Source organism: Pongo pygmaeus, chromosome 1 (assembly GCF_028885625.2).
Source record: "Pongo pygmaeus isolate AG05252 chromosome 1, NHGRI_mPonPyg2-v2.0_pri, whole genome shotgun sequence".
Taxonomy (NCBI): Eukaryota; Metazoa; Chordata; class Mammalia; order Primates; family Hominidae; genus Pongo; species Pongo pygmaeus.
Window position 1 is genome coordinate 164022088 of NC_072373.2, and position 20053 is coordinate 164042140.

Here is a 20053-nt window from a genome sequence, read left to right on the forward strand (position 1 = left end):
TCAATTCCTTTGGGCAGTGCTGTAAAAAGTTATAGCCAGAGGAACCCTTAGCGATCAATCACTTCAGGCCCCTAATTTTTGTACCTCAGGAGACTGAGACCTAGAGAGGTGAAGTCACTTGCCAAGGTCACACAACCACTGGGAACAGTCATCCAGCTTGCTTTACTTAGGGAACAGAATTTACATGGAGGAACTGGGACATCATTCTACGTCATAACAAGCCTGCTGATGTCAGGGGTTAAATGAAACAGGCAAACCCATGTTCTCATAGTACTGGGGCTTCTCCTTTTTTCTTGTTTCTTTTCCTTTCTCTGCCCCAAACCTTTCAATTTCACTGCTCTTACCATTCTTCTCATGTTTTGCAGAACTTCTACCAGACTCTCCTGTTTCCTGCTGCATTGCTGGAGAACTTCTCAGGAATACTATTGAGCAGGGCTCTCAAACTTTAGGGTGCATCAGAATCACCTGGAGGTCTTATTCAGACACACTGCTGGGCCCTATCCCCAGAGTTGCTGATTCAGTAGGCCTGGGATGGGCTTAAAAGTTTGCCCTTATAAGAAGTTCCCAAGTGGTGCTGATGCTGCTGGTCTAAGGACCACATTTTCAGAAACACTGGTATTAAGGATTCTCTGCTCCACTAAGGAGTAACAGGACATTTGCAATGAGCAAGAGAGTGAGACTCTAGTCCAGTGGTTCTCAAACATGGATACGCATCAGACTCATTTGGGGAGCTATTAAATTTCCTTTCCCAACCCTGAAGAGTCTATTTCAGTATATCTGAGATAAGGCCTGGGAATCTGTATTTTTCACTTCTCTTTGCATTCTCATGTACAGGCAAGTGTAAGAACGAAGCCAAATTCTAAATGACAAAGAACAGCCTGCATCGTTGTTGCTAAAGAAGAGTCTTCCTACTGGTGTGGCCACAGAATTATTTCCCTAGGTTTCTCTACTGCTTTAAATTAATCTCTGGTCCTTTAGGGACAATCTAGCTTGTAGGTGCCCATACCTAGTAGCTGTAGTCTATAGACAGGGTCCACATCTACCATTAATTTACTAGCTGGGTGATCTTAGGCAGGGTACTTTTAAACTCTCAGTGGTATGAAATTTTCACATATGACAAGAGAAGAGAAATTATTATCTAGTGATTGCTTTTCTCTGCTAGGCTGCGCTAGGTATTTCTTAGCTTCCACTGGGAGTATTATCACCCCATTTTAAGGATAAGAAGACTGAAGCTCAGAGAGGTTAAGAAACATACTGACACATGATTTATAATTGGCACAGCCAGAATTCAAAGCTAAGTCTTTCTGAACCCAAAGTGCATGCTCTTTCCACTATACTGTATGCTGATAACACCTGCACTAATACTGAGGGTGGTTTTTCAGGAAAATTAAGAGATTAAATTCCAAAATCCTTAGCCTGGCATTCAAAGTCCTTGCTCTCTAGCCCCAACATCCTTTTTCCAGCTTTTCTCTCATAATTCCTCATTGCCAGACCACTGACTGGCTCTGCGCTCTCATGCATACTGTACTTCTCTTTTGTAGCACTTTAAAATTATAGCTTAAATAGGCTCTGTCTAGTTAGTGTTCAACACATAGTTCCCTAGATTAAATGTAAACATTATGTGAGCAGGGTACAACTTGTTTACCGCTTGATCCCTGGCACCCAGGATGGTCCTTCATATGACAAGCATTCAGTAAATACTTATTGAATAGAAGAATGAATGAATGAGGGACAGAGCTGACTCACACTTGCCAAGGCCAAACTTGTTCACTTCTTTTTCCTTGAATATGTGCTGCCCCTTTCCTGCCATTATTCAGGCCATTCATTTCCCTGTCAAGGAAGCTGTCTCCACATCAAACAATCTACCCATCAAAGGTTAAGTTAAGGTTAACTTAAGGTTAAGTTACCCATCAAACCTTCTCCAAAGGATGCCATCCTCTTAGCCAAGAATGGTTTCTATAATCTCTCATGGTGCTTTACTTGTACTTTTAGGGTCATTTCTTCATGTTAAGTCCATATTGGCACATATTATCTCCACTAGTAATCTGTGACCTGTTGATGGCAGGATCCGGTTCTGATCCCTTTGCTTACATACTCTTCAGGTCCTGCCAATTTGCCTGGCAAATAGTAGGAACTCCAAAATGTTAATAGAATGTGGATTGAATAACCCGTTGATGTGAAAGTGGTTTGAGAACCAAATACTCTATATGACTATTTTATCTGGTTTCCTTTTCACATGCAATCTTGGTTCTATATGCCACTTGCCATTCCTCGAACACAGCACTCTCTTTTGTTGCTGTGCCTTTGCACACATTTTGCTCAGTTGAATACTTTTCTTCTCTTTATGTGGCTAGCTCTTTCATATGTCCTAGGACTCTGTTCAGGCATCACCTCCTCAGAGGAGCCTTCCCTCTGTGAGTGGCCCTCACCTGTGTTCTGTAGTTTCCTGTGCTTACTGAACCATTGCATTGCTCATTCTGTATTGTATTTCCCATTTTCCTTTCTTTCTCTTCAACTCATCTATGAGAAATTTAAGCAATGATTGAACATTGTGCACAACTGTAACACAGGGATCTGGCATAATATTCGGTATGATGTAGGTACTTAACACATACGCACTGGATTAATAATACATTTTAATAATTTTATCTTGCACCTTTTCCTGAGTTCCAAAGAAGACTTTTGTGAAAGAAGAAACTGAACTAGGAGATCCCAAATGTTAGAAATCTCTACTTTCTTTATAGCATGTCGAATCACAGCGCCCAATTCTCTCAATGACTTCTTGGAAATTACACATATTATACAAATTCTTTTGTCTCAGAAGTTAATTTTGAAAATATGGCTTTTATTTAGAGTTGTCAATTCAGATTAGCATCTCTGTGTGGAAGCTTTGGAAAGGCAGGGACCATCTTTATTTGGTTTGTCAATTATTCATGAGACCTGGAGCAAAGAAGAGGCTCAATACATTTTCAATGAATAAATGACTTCTGCAAGCCACATGATTGCTTGTAGGGAGTGAGAATGCCAGACAGAAAATTGTAAGGAGTGCCAGAGGAAAGTGGTATTGGTTGCTCAGTTTCCAAAGTCCCTAACTTATGGAAGAATCCTAAGAAGTTATGTGGCTGATTGCTGAAGATGGTGATATAAATAGGGAAGATAATATGGCCATGGCAGTTCATACTTTCCAGCCCTGAATAGCACAGTGGAGAGAGAACTGGACTGTGACTAAGAAGACAGGAATCCTAATCCTGGCTCTGGCACCTTCCCACTGTTGCCCTTGGGCAATTCACGGGACCTCTTAGTTTCTTCCTCACTTGAGAAGAGCAGGCAGCAACTAACATTTACTGGTGATTTACAATGTACCAGGTCCTGCGTGAGGAGTTTTACATATATTGCTTCACTTCATCTGAGGAAATTTGGCCAGGTTCATTCCAGCTCTGAACGCTCAACATTTTATGATCCTCAGTTAATTTAATTCACATGCCAAAGTACATACAGCAATAAAAGACATTTTGGATAGATATACACTAAAAAAATTAAGTGGTTATTAGTTCTTTCCTGAAGATTACATACATGTTGATTAAATTATGCTTTGGAAGAACATTAACACAAAGAAGTTACATTATTTCCTGATAGCCACAGGTGATATTCAAATGTTGATGACAAAGTCGATTGATAAATGACACCTCTTTGCTCCCAGCTCCATCCCCTGGCTATCAGACTGCTGAATGGTGGGCACACTCACTTGCGCACCTGATTACTCCAGCAGTCTGTTTAAAGTCAGCAAGTGCTTTAAGAACGCTTATCTGAATTAACAACTCTAAATGAAAGCCATATTTTCAAAATTAACTCCTGGGACAAAGGAAGTGTAGGTTTTAATTTGCAGCCAAGAAATACAGGTCCAATCAAGCATCCCTCAATGGGATATTTCATGAAGGTGCAAGGAAACCACCTCAACAGGAACTTTGAGATTTCCACCCTTTGGGTGGTAAAGCACAAGCAGACAATGGACTGCTTTTATGCATAGCAAAGAGCCAAAAGATAAAAGAAATCTTGACTTATGAGAAGTATAGTTCTATGTGGGAGTTCCTTTTCCTACAATAAACCACACTAACCAGATGTCTCATGAAAACCACTCCTAGGACATAACTATTGCTTAAATGCTACATTCAAGGCAGGGAGTGGCACCCTGGATCCGAAGTCAAATATCCCAGAAAGCAGTATCTGAGTTCTATGAATTCTACAGTTTCAGCTGTTAAGATAACTCTGTGTATACGTGTGTGTGTGTGTGTGTGTGTGTGTGTGTTGGGGTGGGGGTATGCTTTCTGTATGTTGTATCCATTCCTGCCAAACATTATTGTCTTCAGTTCCTTCTCTTGGCTTTTCTTTAGTGGTTTGAAGGTATTCACTATCTAGAAATAAAATGGAGTGCATTAAATGGACAGTCAGTTTTCCAACCTGCCCCTGCCAGGCTGCTCCAGAGATGGCTAATTGATTTCATTGATTTCAGCTCCCCGATGTCTGAAATCCATTATTCAGGACTGAGTCTGAGCTAGACTGCACCATTCTCAACTCCCTTTGGTGAAGCTCTAGTGGTAAATGTGCCCTGTCTTGAATTTTTATTGGTGACAAGGTAGTACTTGCAATCAGTAACAGGATCAACTCTGTACACATGGGTATGAATTTGAGAAAGATCATTAGATACAACTGTCTTACCACTGGAGGCCTGCTTTGTGTGATAAGCATGGCTTGCTTTGGACAAAGGGTGACACAAGGGGCCATGACTTGAAGGGTAGTCCTCAGCCAGAGTGTGGGAAGGGCTGTGCTTCAGCTATGCTATGGCAATTATGGTCTTGGGGTACTTGGTTCCTAAAAGTTCACAAGGACCAAAACCCTCAAGGGTTTGGAAAGGCCTGATTATTGAGAAAGTCGTTTCAGTTGGCACAGCTTATTCATCAGCAGGGTTGGGCTGAATGTTCTGATACTACTAACAGAGGTAAAAACCCTCAAACCCACGCTAACAGATAAGAATGAGAACACCACCACCCACCCCGCCTTCTCCCTAGTGCTGTGCAATGTAGTGGTTCTCAGTCCAGCCATGCTTAAGAAGCCTTTAAAATGTGTCCATATTAATCCCTTCCTCCCCATTCCCATCTCCATCATTCTGGTTCAGAGCTATACCCTCACATTTAATTCCTGAAAATATTGTTTTAGCTACTGTCTGTCTTCAGGCTTTCTGATCTTCATCTATTCCATAAGTTCTTCCTAAATGTCTTTCTGTTCCAAAGCCTTCCAGGGACTTCTTCCTATAACCCAGAAGACTTAACAGGTTTGGCAAATGAAAAGAGCACTGCAATGACAGGATTCCAGGTTTCAAGGAAAACTCTATCGCCCACTGGAAGCTGTACGTTCCTGCCCAAGTCATTTAATCTCCGTAAGCTTTGTTTCCTTATCCATAGAGTGGGGGTAACAATACCTTTATTCGTTCAATACCATGAATATCATTTATGGTGATCTAAGCTGACAACAGATATGAAAACCCCAAAGTGTTACACCACTTCTGGATTCAGCAAGAGAAATGTAACGATCCATTATAATAGCTCACCTTTATTGAGCACCTACTTTGTGCAAGATGCTGTTTTAAGTGCTTTGCAAATATCAGTTCATTTAATCCTCACAACAACCCTATTTTACACATTAGAAAACTGAGATATAGAGAGGGTAATTAGCTTGCCCAAGTGCATCATTTTCGAGGGGGTAGAAATGGGCTATGAAGCCAGAGGCCATATTCTACAAAGAAAAAATCATAGAGAAGGGATCAATCCTGCAAATATAATTTTCTAAATAATTGGTGGTCTTTCCTCCAACAATTATTTATTCAGAAATTCATATATGTGATGAATTTTTATGAAGCACAAACTGTATGTCAGGCATTCTGCTATTCTTGGGAATTCAAGAAAAACTAAACCCAATTCTTACTTCTAAGGGGCACACAATCTAGTGGTGGGCAGAGATCCATAAAGATAGTGATAAGGTTTTCAGAGTACTCTGGATCCAAATGAGGGTCACTCAGCCAGGTTTGGTGAGGTCAGGGAAAGCATCTCAGTGAAGGTGATACTAGAGATGGGACATAAAGACAATCAGGATTTGGCCAAGCAGACACTGGCAAGTGGAAACAGACATTTTAGGAAGAAAGAACAGCAAGTCCATAATTAGGATAGAGAAGAGAGTATGCAGAGAACAATAGACCATGATTATTGAACATAGTTCCACATGGCTAGAGACCTGGTCTGATTGTTTACACTGCATCCTACAGCATTTTGTATCAGAATGTAAGCCCTAAAAGAGGAGAGAACTTGTCTGCTCTTGTCACTATTATATTACCAGTGCCTGGTACCGATGGGGGTGCCAGTAGTTATTTGTTAAATGCATATATCCATGTATGAATGGATGGTACGTACTAAATAAATACTAGTTGGATGGATAAATAGATAAGTAAATAAATAAATAAATAAATGGAGTTCTACCCAAAAGAGGCTGAGACAAGCCTCTAGATTTCATATACATTGCACTAAATATAAACCCAAGCAACTACCAATCAAATTAAGTTGTCTTGGGTGCCAAGCACCAGCATTTAAACTTTATCTTAATGATAACACTGGACCACTGAAATGCCTCAAGCTGGAGGGTGACACAGTCAAACAACATGTGAGAAAGATCACTCATATGGAAGTTTGATCAGAGAATACAGAGTCATCTCACAAGAAAGCCTAGTCATAAAACAGTGAAAGAAAAAGCAAACATTCAAAGCAGGGTTTACTCCCACTTTTAACGAATCTATTCTATGAAAATTTGTATGAAAGCAAAGCAAAGGACTGAAAAATAATTTCACAAAGACTGGAGATATAGGATACTCTGTAGTTCATCTAATTCTGAAAAATTAGATGTAGGTTTTGGCCCTGATGTGTCTCTAACTTATGCGGTGGGAGGGAGTTGTTAGCAAGTCACTGGATTCTTGAGAGCTTAGGTTTCTCCTAAACAAGAGAATCAATGGTCTCAAAGGCCTCCTCCAGTCCTCTCATTCCAGGATCATGGGTTCTATGACTCTCTGACCTTTGTGACACTTTTTTAAAACATGCAGAAGAGTGAACTGAACAGAACTTAGCTTAGGCTCATAGATTTGAAATGATTTTGGAGAAAGTGTTACTGCAAGGAATATAAAGTTCAAACCCTTCATTTTATAGATATGGAGATCAAGGATCAGCAACATTAATTTAAATGCCAAGATCATATAATTAATTGAAGGTGGAGGAGAAGATAATTCCATGCTTATTCATTAAACTGCATGAACTTGTTTATAGACAATAAAAAATTAGGCAAATTGAACTTGAAGTTTCTGCTACATTTAATTTTAAGTTTGAATATCTGAATTCATTAATAACTTATTCAAAAAGACTTTTAATGGAATTTATGGCCGTTACTGGTCAAAGTGGTAAATGTAAAAGTCAATGAAAAATAAAATCCTCCTTTTGTTCTTTCATTTGTGAATTCCTACTTGGTACTGAGTCTTATGGGTACAAAAACTAATAAGACCCAGACTAGGTTACTTTTAGTGTTGTATGAGTTCTAAAATACTATGGTGCACCATCCTATTTTCAAATTTTATTGTGTATATTAACTTAGCTTAGAGGACAATTTTCCATGTGATAGTTGTATTTTTTAAAATGCTGCTCAATATTTTTTGCCTTTATGTTAGGGATTCAAACTCCACAAAAAAGTCAATGCTTACTTGTTAGATGTACCATGAAGGTTTGTCAGTATAGTGAAGTTGTTTCTCACACTTCGCAAGCTGGCAAGGACCTAGAAGAAAAATGTTTTAAATGATTAAGGACAAAAGAAGACAAATGGCCAGGTTCAGACTTAGAAATCAGCGACAGTGAAAGCAAGCCAGGACCAGCATAATACATACCTGGGCAAAAGGAGTTACAATCAAGTCATCGCCGTGTCTGGTGAAAAGAGAAAAAAAGAACCTTTAGAAATTTACTTGAATTATAACTGTGACATATAAGCTATAATATTAAATTTTATCAGTGTTAACAACACAAATGTTATACAAGTTCTTCTACCTGGATATAAGACAGGACTCACAATTTGGCATGAAAGGGTATTCCAAGAGCTTGAAAGGAAAAAATTAGTACCAGATTCATGACTCCTGAATTTACAGTGACTACACATAAAAGCATTTGCAAGTAAGCATATATCCTCAGGATATATTCCCATTAAATAACAGATCCAGAGTACTGTAATTCAAAGCAACTTGTGGATTTTTGTTGCCAGAGCCAGGAAATTCAAAGGGAGGGCTGCTCACAGGGACACACACAGTTGGAAAAACTGGTATAACAGTCTGGATAAAGGTTAACTTTGGATTTCCTGGCTTTTGTTGATTCGAACCACAGCTTTAATGCCATTTAAACACAGATTTCTGTCTGGGAATCCCATTACTTTTTGTTTTTAATATAACTTTTTCTTAAAGTACATAAGGAAAAGCTTTTAATAGGAGTGTATGGCTGGACCTGCCATAATCATACCATTGTCACTCCATTTTGTCCCAAAGAACTGATTAAGCTGTACCTAGTGTTATGTAAATCTGTATTTAGGAAGAGTCAAAAATGTGTTTTCAGAAGTGCACACTGTCTCTCTGGTACATGCTTTGAGAAATCTACTTAAACCCACATTCAGCAAACTCTCCATTGAAGGTACTAGAAGACATGTTGGTTTGAGCTACAGTCACAATATCAGGCCACTTTGCTATTACAGTGTGAATCATCATAGCAGCACAGAAATTAGTAACAGTGAACTTCCCTCAGTGTCTAGCCTACCTTCCCTGTCCTCATAATTGTCACACAAATATGGCACCTTCTTTGTTAACTACATTAGTGCAACCAATAATTATTAATCATGTGCCCTGTACCAGGCACCACACAAGGCCTGGGGCTCCAGAGTTGAACAACACATACATCCATTTGGGCCTCTCCTCTGTCATAGGCTTTTAACTTGACATCTTATTTAATATGATACTTTTCTTTCCACCTTTTTCTTCAGCTAGAAACCTCCAAACTTCAATTTAATCTGGCAAGTGTCTTCTGTGCCCACTTTGTACAATGACAATAAAAAGAATACTGACAAGGAGTAAGCATTATTTGTGTGACTACTGTTGTCTGCCAGGCCTTGTGGTAAGCAGTTTACAAGTATTATCTCATTTAATTATTGTAACAGGGCTCTGCGGCTGGTACTCTTAATATTGCTATTATATAAATGACATCGATCCACAGAGCAGTTAACTAGCACATACCTAGTAAGTAGAAGAACTGAGACTGATTCCAAATGTAAGAATTTAGACTGTTTGGTTTCAAAAATCTGTGCTTTTAAACACTATGCTTCATTTTTGCTGTTGTTGTCATTATTTTGCTTTGTTTTGAGACAGGGTCTAGCTTTGTCACCAAGGCTGGAGTGTAGTGGCGTGATCTCAGCTCACTGCAACTTCTGCCTCCAGGCTCAAGCAATCCTCCCACCTCAGACTCTGGAGTAGCTGGGACTACAGGCACACAACACCACATGCAGCTATTTTATTTATTTATTTTTGTATTTTTCTGTAGAGACAGTTTTGCCATGTTGCCCAGGCTGCTCTCAAGCCCTGGGCTCAAGCAATCGGCCCACTTTGGCCTCCCAAGTGCTGGAGTTACAGGTATAAACCACTACACCCAGCCTATGCTTCCTATTTTATGACTTGCTGCATAGTTGACATACCAAATCATACAAAATATCCATGATCTCCAAAATTGAAACAAAGTAGGGGAAACAAAAAATATTTTAAAAACTGTAATGGACATTTTAATATAGAATGAGAATTACAAACAATGGGTATACTTCATGAAGTCCAAAAGAAACATGATAATTACAGGTTAGAGAAAGTAGGAAAGTCTTGATTGAGTGAGCAGTGTTTCAGATGAACTTTGAAGGATTTAAAAAGTCAGGGATGGTAGATGCTGCCAATGAAGAGAAACGGCAGGAACAAAGCCATTGAAATGGGAAAATACTGAACACGCTTATTAAGATATTTGATGGCTATTTGGGTGGAGCAGAGCATATTAGCTATAGACATTTGTAGAGAATAAGGATAGAAGGCCTCCCACACTCATATTATGGACAGTCCAGACAAAGATTATAGAGTCAGTACTTAACTCCATAGAAAGAAATGACCCAGGCTGGGTGCGGTGGCTCATGCCTGTAATCCCAGCACTTTGGGAGGCCGAGGCAGGCAGATCACCTGAGGTTGGGAGTTCGAGACCAGTCTGACCAACATGGAGGAACCCTGTCTCTACTAAAAAAAAAAACAAAATTAGCTGGGTGTGGTGGTACATACCTGTAATCCCAGCTACTTGGGAGGCTGAGGCAGGAGAATTGCTTGAACCCAGGAGGCAGAGGTTGCAGTGAGTCGTGATCACACCATTGCACTCCAGCCTGGGCAATAAGGGTGACACTTTGTCTCAAAAAGAAAGAAAGAGAAAGAAAGAAGGAGAAAAGAAAAGAAAAAAAGAAAGAAAGAAAGAAAAGAAAAGAAAAGGAAAGGAAAGGAAAGGAAAGAAAAGAAAAAGAGAGAGGAGAGAGAAAGGAGCCAGTGAAGGTTTTTAGTGAGATGGAAAGTGAGATGGGCCAACAGAAAAGTGTTTTAGAAAGTAAAATGCCTTGGATGTGGAGGGATAGATTGGAGAGGGGACAGACCTGGAAAGAATAGTTAGAAATTGCACCCATTCTGATGAGAAGCAATAGGTAATGCCAAGAAAGGGACAGAATGAGACAACTTGAAGAGAGCCCAGAGGTTTGGCAGAACTCAACATTTAATTGGATAAGGGGTCATAAAGAAATATAATTTTCAATTTTAAAAATGGATATCTGAGAAAACAGTGAAGCCATAAGGAAATGAGGAGTTTCCCCTCCTGTTGGGGGAGTTTAAGGTAGTCACTGAGTTTTTAAGGTACATGTTGAACTTTAAGGTACTGATTTATATCCGGGTGGAGACATTGAGCAGGAAGACTGAGATATGGGAATTCCAGCTATAGATTTAGGAGTTTCCTACAAAAGTAGGGATAGTTAAGGCCATGGCAGGAAGTGGCCCGATGAGGGGTGGTACATATAAATAGGGAGCCAAAGGAAGAGCCTCAGGGTTCTTGGAGAGATACAAAACAGAAAGAATAATCAAGAGAGGAGCAGTTGTGATAAATGGAGTGTGGTGAACTGTATCAGAAACTGACCCTTTCCAGCCATTTTTCCCAAGATAAACTTTGAGATGGGTGAAGATCTTGTAGTTTGTTCTGATTCTTTTCTTTCCTTCTTTCTTGCTTTTCTTCTTTCTTTCTTTTTTTTTAGGCTAGTCAACTGAAGTGTTCTGATTTCTGATGTGAAGTTCACATTGTTCATAAGACAACAGGATGAATTTGGGACAAGATAACGGATTTAGATTTAAGCGCATCTTCTATGACTCCCGGATTTCCGGAGTCTAGTATCTAATAAAAGCTAAATAATATAAGTAAATCTCATGCATAGGTGGTACCTTGAGCTGATGTATTGTTGAATGAGTTGGAGGAGTTATTAAAACTGTACAATCCAAAGATTAAAGAAACATTAATAGGGCATAATGTCAACATGACTTTATCATTATGGAACTTTTGAAGTTTAGGAGAACAGAACTTTCATTCAGAAGCAAAAAATAGATTTTACAGATCCCCAGCATTGGTTCCCTTAAATAATTTGAGCTGCCAAAGCTAATGCTGTATGTTAGAAAATTGCTATTAGAGAATCAATCAGATAATTTATAGAAAGTAACAGAAAAGAAACAAAACAAAACAAAAAACTTCTCTTTGAGTGCTACCAGATTATTTATGGAACTATTATACATTTTTAAAAATCATAATTTGATAAATCACTAGTTAAGAATCAAACGGCATAGAAATAACAAAACATTTGATCGATTATGAAAACTGATACACTTCTTACTTTCCCAAACCCCTGGAGAAGGCAATGCCTCTCAGGAGCAAGTCCAGATATTCAGAACCATTGCAAGAGCAACATCTAGTGACAAAGCCAGCATATTACAAATTTGTAGAATAACTGGAAATGAGCACTCCAGTCTTAGTACTGAGTCATAGAATTGAGTGTATGTAGGTCTGTTCTAAACAATAAAATGATTTTCTAGAAAGCAGAAATACTGCCTTTCACTGCCACACTCTGAATTTTATTAATTCATTCCACCTTTCTCTGTTTTCTCACTACACACAGAAACTAACTTGTAATTTCCTTGATTTTTGTCTGTCATATAGAGAGATATATACTATAGTGGTTAACACACAGATTTTGGAGCCAAAGAGCATTGGTTTGTTTCTCAGCTGCATTATTACTGGCTATGAGAAATTAGGCAACCTCTCCATGTCTCAACATTTTTACCTGTAAAACACGGTTCTGTGAGAATTAAATTAATTATTACATATGTACAACTCTTAATAACTGCTTAGCACATAAAAGCAGATTAGTTACTGAGTTATAGTTATTATCAATATCAGTAGGTATCTTTATTTTTGTATGGATGGTCCTCAACGATTATTTTACTTACTTTTTTTAAATTTTTTTTTGGAGACAGAGTCTCACTCTATTACCTAGATTGGAGTGCAGTGCCACGATCTTAGCTCATTGCAACCTCCACCTCTCTGGCTCAAGTGATCCTCCTATCTCAGCCTCCTGAGGAGCTGGGACCACAAGCACGCACCACTACTCCCAGCTAATTTTTTGTATTTTTTGTAGAGACAGGGCTTCGCCATGTTGTCCAGGCTGGCCTCAAACTCAAGCAATTCACCCACCTTAGCCTCCCAAAGTGCTGGGATTACAGGTCACCACACCCTGCCCAATTTACAGTTTTTGAGTTCACGATGGCGCAAAAGCCATATGCATTCAGTAGAAACTGTACTTTGAGTACCCATACAACCTTTCTGTTTTTCACTTTCAGTACAGTATTCAATCAATTACCTGAGCTATCCAACACTTTATTATAAAATAGGCTTTGCTTTGGATGATTTGCCCAACTGTATGCTAACATAAGTGTTCTGAGCACATTTAAGGTAGGTTAGGTTAAGCTGTAATGTTTGGCAGGTTAGGTGTGTTAAATGCATTTTCAACTTACAATATTTTCAACTTAGGATGGGCTTTTTGGGACATTGTAAGTTGAAGGGCATCCATAATTAAAGGGTTGCATGTCTGTATTTCCAGCTGATGAGAGCTTCTTTAATCTTAATTCATGTCTGTCCACTGCAATCAAGAGGACTCATATCTATGTTATATTTACAGTTTACAAAGCACTTTCATGTACATTATTTCATGTAGTAAGAGAATGCTCCTGATCCCAGGAAATGGTGCAACCACCTATCTTCTTGAGGAAGCCTGAAACCTTCCTCTTCCTTATCCTTCAATCAAACACTAACTCCCGCTGATCCTGACTTGCAAATATGTACTAACTGCTCACTAGATCATCTGTAATATAAATCCCCATCCTCTTTCACATGAATATCATGGCAGCCTCGTGTTTGGCTCTGTAGGTTTCAGTACTAGCCTTTAAGCTTCCCTACCCTTTAAACCATTTTCTATACTGCAATCAGAGCTATTTTTAAAAATGTTGCATTGTATATTTATCTGCTTAGTAACTCTCCACTTGCAGCATAAAGGCCAATTCCTTAACATAGGCCCTTCATGATGAGGTTCCTGCTCACTTTTCCAGTCTCGTTTTTCACCACTTCCTCATCCTCTCATATCCTCTGGATCAACCACACTGAGCTGTGGTTCTCCAAAATGCTCCCACACTAACTGGAGGATTAGTTAGCACCTGGCCTCTCCTGCACGTCCTCTGCCTGCCTGACTCCTCTAGCTGAGCTGTAACCTCCTCAGAGTAGGCTGCTTTCCTGCCTGGACAGACCTTTCAAACCAGTGCATAGCTCTTTACGCCCACCCTTATCTGAAACTACTAAAACTGCCTATTGACTTACTAATGTTTCCGTACCCTTGAAGACACAGAAACTGTCTTATTTGTTCACAAAGTTCCTAAATTTACATATTTATTAAAAGAGAGAATGAATATGATCCTCCTAACAGCTGGAAAGGTAGGCAGAACAGAAATTAATAGCATTATTTTTTATTTTTCAGCCTCATTTAGAGTCTGTTTACATACTAGATATCCATATAGTTTACCACCTAGACTCCTTGGGTTCATCTTGTTCCCATTTATTGGGGAAGTCACTTAACTTCTCTGTGCCCTAATATCCTCATAACTAAAACAAGAAAGTTATAGTACCTACCACATTGGGGATATGGAGATTAAATGAATTAACATATGTAAAGTACTTTAACAGATAGCATACAGAAAATAATAAATGTGTGCTTTTATTTACAGATAATTTAGAGATAATAAAAGAGATTCAATGTCTTAAAAGCCACGGTGCTAGTAGGTGTGATGGCTATAAGTCTAACTCAAGTCTTAGAAACCACACTGCACTTTTTGCTAGTCCATCAATAAACAGGTTTTAAATTCAATTGGGTTATTATTTGTGCTTTTACTCTTGGTTCTTAGGTCTCATTTCCCTTGAAAATGAGTAGGCTCTCTCTAGAGACTACTTAGTCCACACGTAAATGGTGGCTTTCAAAAGCTTCTTGTCTGTGTAAGGCTTTGCAAAATGGGATGACCAAATGAAAAAAACATGGAGTGTCCTTTCCTGTGGCTTTGCAGGTGGATAATCAAAACTCCATTCTGTCCATGGTGGTTCCTGCCACAGTTTTCAGCAGTAAAACTGGCCTTACTAGTTTCCAGTACTTTATGTTCCCATGAGGCAATCTGTACCTCAGTATACGAAGGCATTACGTTTGGGATGACTACAACACAGGAACTGAACAGAAACCAGCAAACTATTGCTACATCTAGGAAAGCATCTGAAATTGCCTTTTGGGACCCAATGGTGATCTTGCTTTACTTTACTATAAAGCCTTATTCTGCTCTCTCCTTTGTTGCTCAAAGTTAAAGCCACTTTTAATTTTTCTTGTTCACATTTTTACTCTTAATATCTTTTCACTCACTCTCCCCTGACTATAATTTTCTGTTACTCTTCTGAAAAAATTCAGATGAGAGAATTTTAAAAGCTAGTGTTTCCTTTATTACTAGGATTTAATGCAATAGAATTATGCAAAGTTTTCCACCATTCATAAAAAATTCATGACAGCTCTGTGCTGGGTATGAGGTCTGTGAGCAGGGAACATCCAGCAGCCCTCACCCAATGGCCTTCATATCTAGACTCTTGGTCTATTAGCACCCTTCTTGCTTCCTGGATCTATGGTTAGAAGGCAAGAAAAGGAGCGGGAAGTGTGGGGAGCTGCTGTTCCTCTGTTTCAATTCATCTTAAAGAGTTAATAATCATGTGAAATAGCTTTAAGAGCATTACTTTAGTTCAGATTCAGATATTTGTGTGAAACTGGATTTGCCAACTTAAAACTAAATTACTAGAAAAAGCTTGATATTATTCGAACTCTACTTCTCAGTGTGTTGTGAAATATAATTCCAAAACTGACAAATATATAAAAATTTTTTCTGTGATACTGAAATATTTGAAAAACAAAATCTTGTGCTATTTTCATTCACACAAAGATTTTAATATATCCTGTTATCAGTATTTTCGATAGGGTGGTATTATGTTGCCAACCTTGTTTTCTTGGGAAAGGCTGCTTTTTATTATGAAATTGTGCCCATCCTACTTTTTATCTAAGTCCTTATCTTTAAAAAGTGAGAATGGTATTAGATAATTTACATATATAATTTTTACTTGCCTAAATTTAAAGTTGGAAAACTTAGGTTCTAAAGTTACTGGGGGCAGGGGGTGGGGCGGGTGGTGGGGAATTTCACTGGCCAGTAAAATTGAAAGGACAGTAAACTACCAGTAACAGGGATGCTGGATGCAGTGTCATTTAGAACTACACCTCTGTTTCAACTGCCGTAGATTAAGTTGGATTGTGATCTTTAAGGTCTCTTCAAGTTTAACATTTCTACGACCTTTTGATTCCAAATAATGAAACACAAGATTTAATCTGGAAGTGCGGTAGAGTTTTCTGGGGTGACTCTGAATGACTGAGATTCTTCCTGCCGTTTGGCTTGAGTCTGGAGAGCTCTTAGCCAGGGAATTAGTTTTTGGGGAATGACAAGATTTCAAAGCTAATCTTTCACCTGTAAAATACTATGTGAATTAAGCTCTAATTACTTTGAGCTCACCACATGACCTACGCTCTCCCATGATGAAGCCTAGAAAGGTGTTTATCTTGGTGAAGGAAAGAATTCCCAATATCTTTGCATTCAAAGACCCCCATTCAAACTTTTGTCAGAAATGCCTTGGGTTCTACAAGATCTACAGCAAAGTGGCTGGCTAACTACCTCTCCTGCAGCCTCGGACACCTCTACTCTGCAGTCATTTGTTTTCTACCTAGTGGTAGAGATGCCACTTTGCAATTTGAAGAACATGGATGGAAAGATTCCAAAAGTTTTTAATATGGTCAGCCTTAGCCACATCATGGGACACAGCATGATACATAGTCATGGGATAGGGGCAAGTTTCTCAATCTCTCAGAGTCCCAGTTTCATCATCTATGGAGTGGAGACAATAAAGGCACCTACCTGACAGATTAACAGAGATAACATAAGAACATGAGCTCGGCTCCATGGGAAGTGCTCATTAAACGTTATTTCCTTTCACTCTGTTATGTGTGTATGTGTGTGTTCCTCTTATCTTTCTTATTTAGCTGTAACCTCCCTGAGAGCATGCACATTTTTTGAGAATGAGATATGCTTTTAACTCATCTGTGATTTTTACACTGTTTTTTTTTTTTGTCTTTTATCACCAGAGATTGACACAATGTGTGGCACAAAGGACAGAATCAGTAAATTTTGCCGAATGACTGAAAAATGAATTTGGGCCCACACAATGATTGAGATATTTTAGGGCAGGGGTGCTTCTATTAAAATGTGCTGGCAGAAATGCCTCGAGGAATATTTTTTTGCTGGTAGCTTCAAGATTCCCCCTTTCACCAGAGGGTGAAATTTTTGACTTCCTTTCCAATAGCAGAAGAGAACAGAGTGGAATTTTCCAAACTGTAGACTTCAGGGAGCTACTGATACTTTTATGACGTATAATATAAAAACAATTGTATCTGTGCCCAGAAACCTTTTAAGGCATGAATTCCAGAATTCAATTTTATTTGGTTTTGGAAATTTAATAAATGGGTGACACAACCTAGACCTTGTTCTTTAAATAAAATTTAGAGATTTACAATTAATAGCGGCAAAACAAAAATATCAGCAGTGCTTTATAGGGCGGTGGAGTGTGTGTGTCTCACCAAGGGGCCAGGCAACAAGTGGGCATTGTGTTAAGATTTCAGAGAAGGGACACAGGCATGTGGCTGAATGACATCTTATTAAAGTCACCAAGCAAAGGCCACTGAGACAGAATGCATATAACCAATCACCATATTTCCTCTTTGCTGGAGCCTCATGAAAACTGCACATGCAGCTGAAATTTCAAGTGTGATGTATAAAAACTGTTAAGGTTCTCATGCTGTAAATGACTCAGCAGTTCAGGAAATGAAGCAAAATAATTTTTTTTAAGGTATCAGTAAAAGATGTAAAGTAAACATTGTGTCTAGGTTTTCCAACACCCTTGGAGACCCCAGCTACATATTCCGCATGCTATAGAGCATTAATGTCCTTAAAATGGTCATCATGTCACCCCTGCTCATATTCATTTTCTTCCTTCATCCTTACTGTAGATTAATGGGGAAATGTTGTTGCTGCCACTGTGACCTGGGTAGAGATGAGGTAAGTGTGAAACTGGAAGCCAGACAGAGCTTGTACTTACTGCTCGCTTGGAAGAGAAGAGTTTCTTGACATCGCCTTTGGTGACAAGTCATAGTCGCTGTCTGATCTGTAGAGAAATGACTCTCTGCGCTGGCTGTGCCCAGGAAAGGTGGCGTGAAGTACCAGCCCAGAGGAAGAGCTGGCCTGGGGATCCAGTGGACTCCGACCTGGGGAAGGGCCATTTTCCACATCAAAGCTTAAAGAGAAAGTAGGAAACTCTGGTCACATGGTAACCATGGAGGAGGACACATAGTATACACTGAGAACCAATGTGTGGCAGGTACTATACGCTAAGCATTTTACATAAAACTATGTACTATGGAAAGTTTTCATCCTCAACACAGCTCAGAGTTGCAGTCATTATTATTTTCATGTTATGTATAGGAAACCGAGTCACACTGAAGTTCAGTTACTTACCCATGCCCACCATTAGCAAATAATGGAGCCAGAATTTGAACCCAGGAGCAAACTCCATGGCCTTTCAGTGACATGAGTAACTTTGACAAATTCAGCATTGGTGCCAGGCATACAACAACTTGGTGATAATAAGCAACTCTAGAGGGGGCATTCAGCACAGCTCTAGGTGTCAGACCCTGAACTATCACATGAGTAAAGTCTTCCTGTCTGGAAGGCTTCTTCCTGTCATGAATAAATATCACAGTCTCATTAAATATACAATACACGTATTTCTAAATGTTTCAGGAACAAAGTGTTATCCTGACAACCTCCACTGGGTGATTAGATGGGAGGCCCAGCCTGAGATTTAATATTCATCTGCAAATTTAACCACAAAAAATGACTTAATTAATCTGCTAACACCAAATTACTCTCCAAGGCTGCAGAGCTTTGTCTCTGGGGGAGGATGCATTCACTGGCTCCCACAGAGGAGTACCATAAGGTTTCCTATCAGTCTTCGTCACTCTAGAAAGGTGCCCTCAAGCCCAGAATTATTTGAACATGCTCTTATCAATGAACACACAGATGGGAGCAGTAGAGATTTTGTCTCTTGTTTTCTGTATCCACACTCCTGGTATTTCCCTGGGCACTGTGCCCTTTTCACATTCTCCTTTATCATTACATATGCATTTTTTCCTGCACACACAATCTCTCTTAGCCTCAAAATGACAGTAATCCTCTTCCCTAGTATTTCTCCAGAATTCTCACTGCTCCCCAGCTAAAGCTTTGCAGAGAGATGCTGAACAAAAGACATGGGGCTGAGGATGCTCCTTTTTTCAAATTAGACCACAACAGTGAATTTCCTGTATACCAATTCAGCTGCCATGATTTATGTCTACATTCTTGGTTCTTTCCTTTCACTAGTTCTTACAACCAGCTCACTTTGGGTGGATTTTGCTTATATTTCTTCACTTTACAAAGTGCTTCCCAATACATTATTCCATTTACTCATAACAACCCTGTGAAGTATATAAAATGATCCTACTCTACATTTGAGGTAAATGAGGCTTAGCAAGATGTAAATACCTTTCTCAGAGTCATAGGCTAGTAACTTGTAGAGCAGAATCGGAAGACTCATGTCTTGCAACTAATTTCTTTACAATCTCAGACTTTCCTAATAACAGAACTCCAGAATGGCCCAATAGATAACTGAGTGAAATTCCTCTTTAGTCTCTGAATTCAACCAAAGGTAATTTGGTACATAAAGAGTCAGTTAGACTATAAGCAACCTTGGCTGCTCTCTTGAATGAAAATGAGGAGGCAGCAAATTACCCTGAAGCTGTAGGTTTCCTTGAAACATGAGGAGAAGAAATGACAGAAGGCAGGGTTATAAGGCTTCCCCAGAGACCGTTCGGAGAAGCTGCTTCTAGACAACCCACAAACTCCAGGTGTCTGATAAGAAGCAGAAAATGATAATGTCTGGGTAAAAGGCCAAAGAAAAGCTGTAACAATCCAATGTGTTTGGTCTTTCAAGGTACTGTAGATGAATTTTCTCAGTAGGCTAATGGTCTGGGATGGGGCTGCCTTTCAAAGACTGCAGGCAGACAGGCAGGCAGGTGGGCAATCACTCATACTACCAGCCTGTTTGCCAGCCTGCTTGGAGGCAGAGCT

At 39.3% G+C, this 20053-nt stretch overlaps 1 protein-coding gene across 4 annotated transcripts in view; it reads right to left on the reverse strand.

Moving 5' to 3' along the window:
* Nucleotides 1-20053, reverse strand: part of PDE4B (phosphodiesterase 4B) — a 457607-nt gene that overhangs the window by 108518 nt on the left and 329036 nt on the right. For all 4 annotated transcript variants that reach the window (XM_054484028.2, XM_063654524.1, XM_054484029.2 and 1 more), the window contains 3 exons: nt 17988-18182; nt 7970-8006; nt 7790-7860 (listed from right to left, as the gene is read on the reverse strand). In XM_054484028.2, the coding sequence (XP_054340003.1) occupies nt 7790-7860; nt 7970-8006; nt 17988-18182 (303 nt within the window). The remainder of the gene's footprint in view (nt 1-7789; nt 7861-7969; nt 8007-17987; nt 18183-20053) is intronic.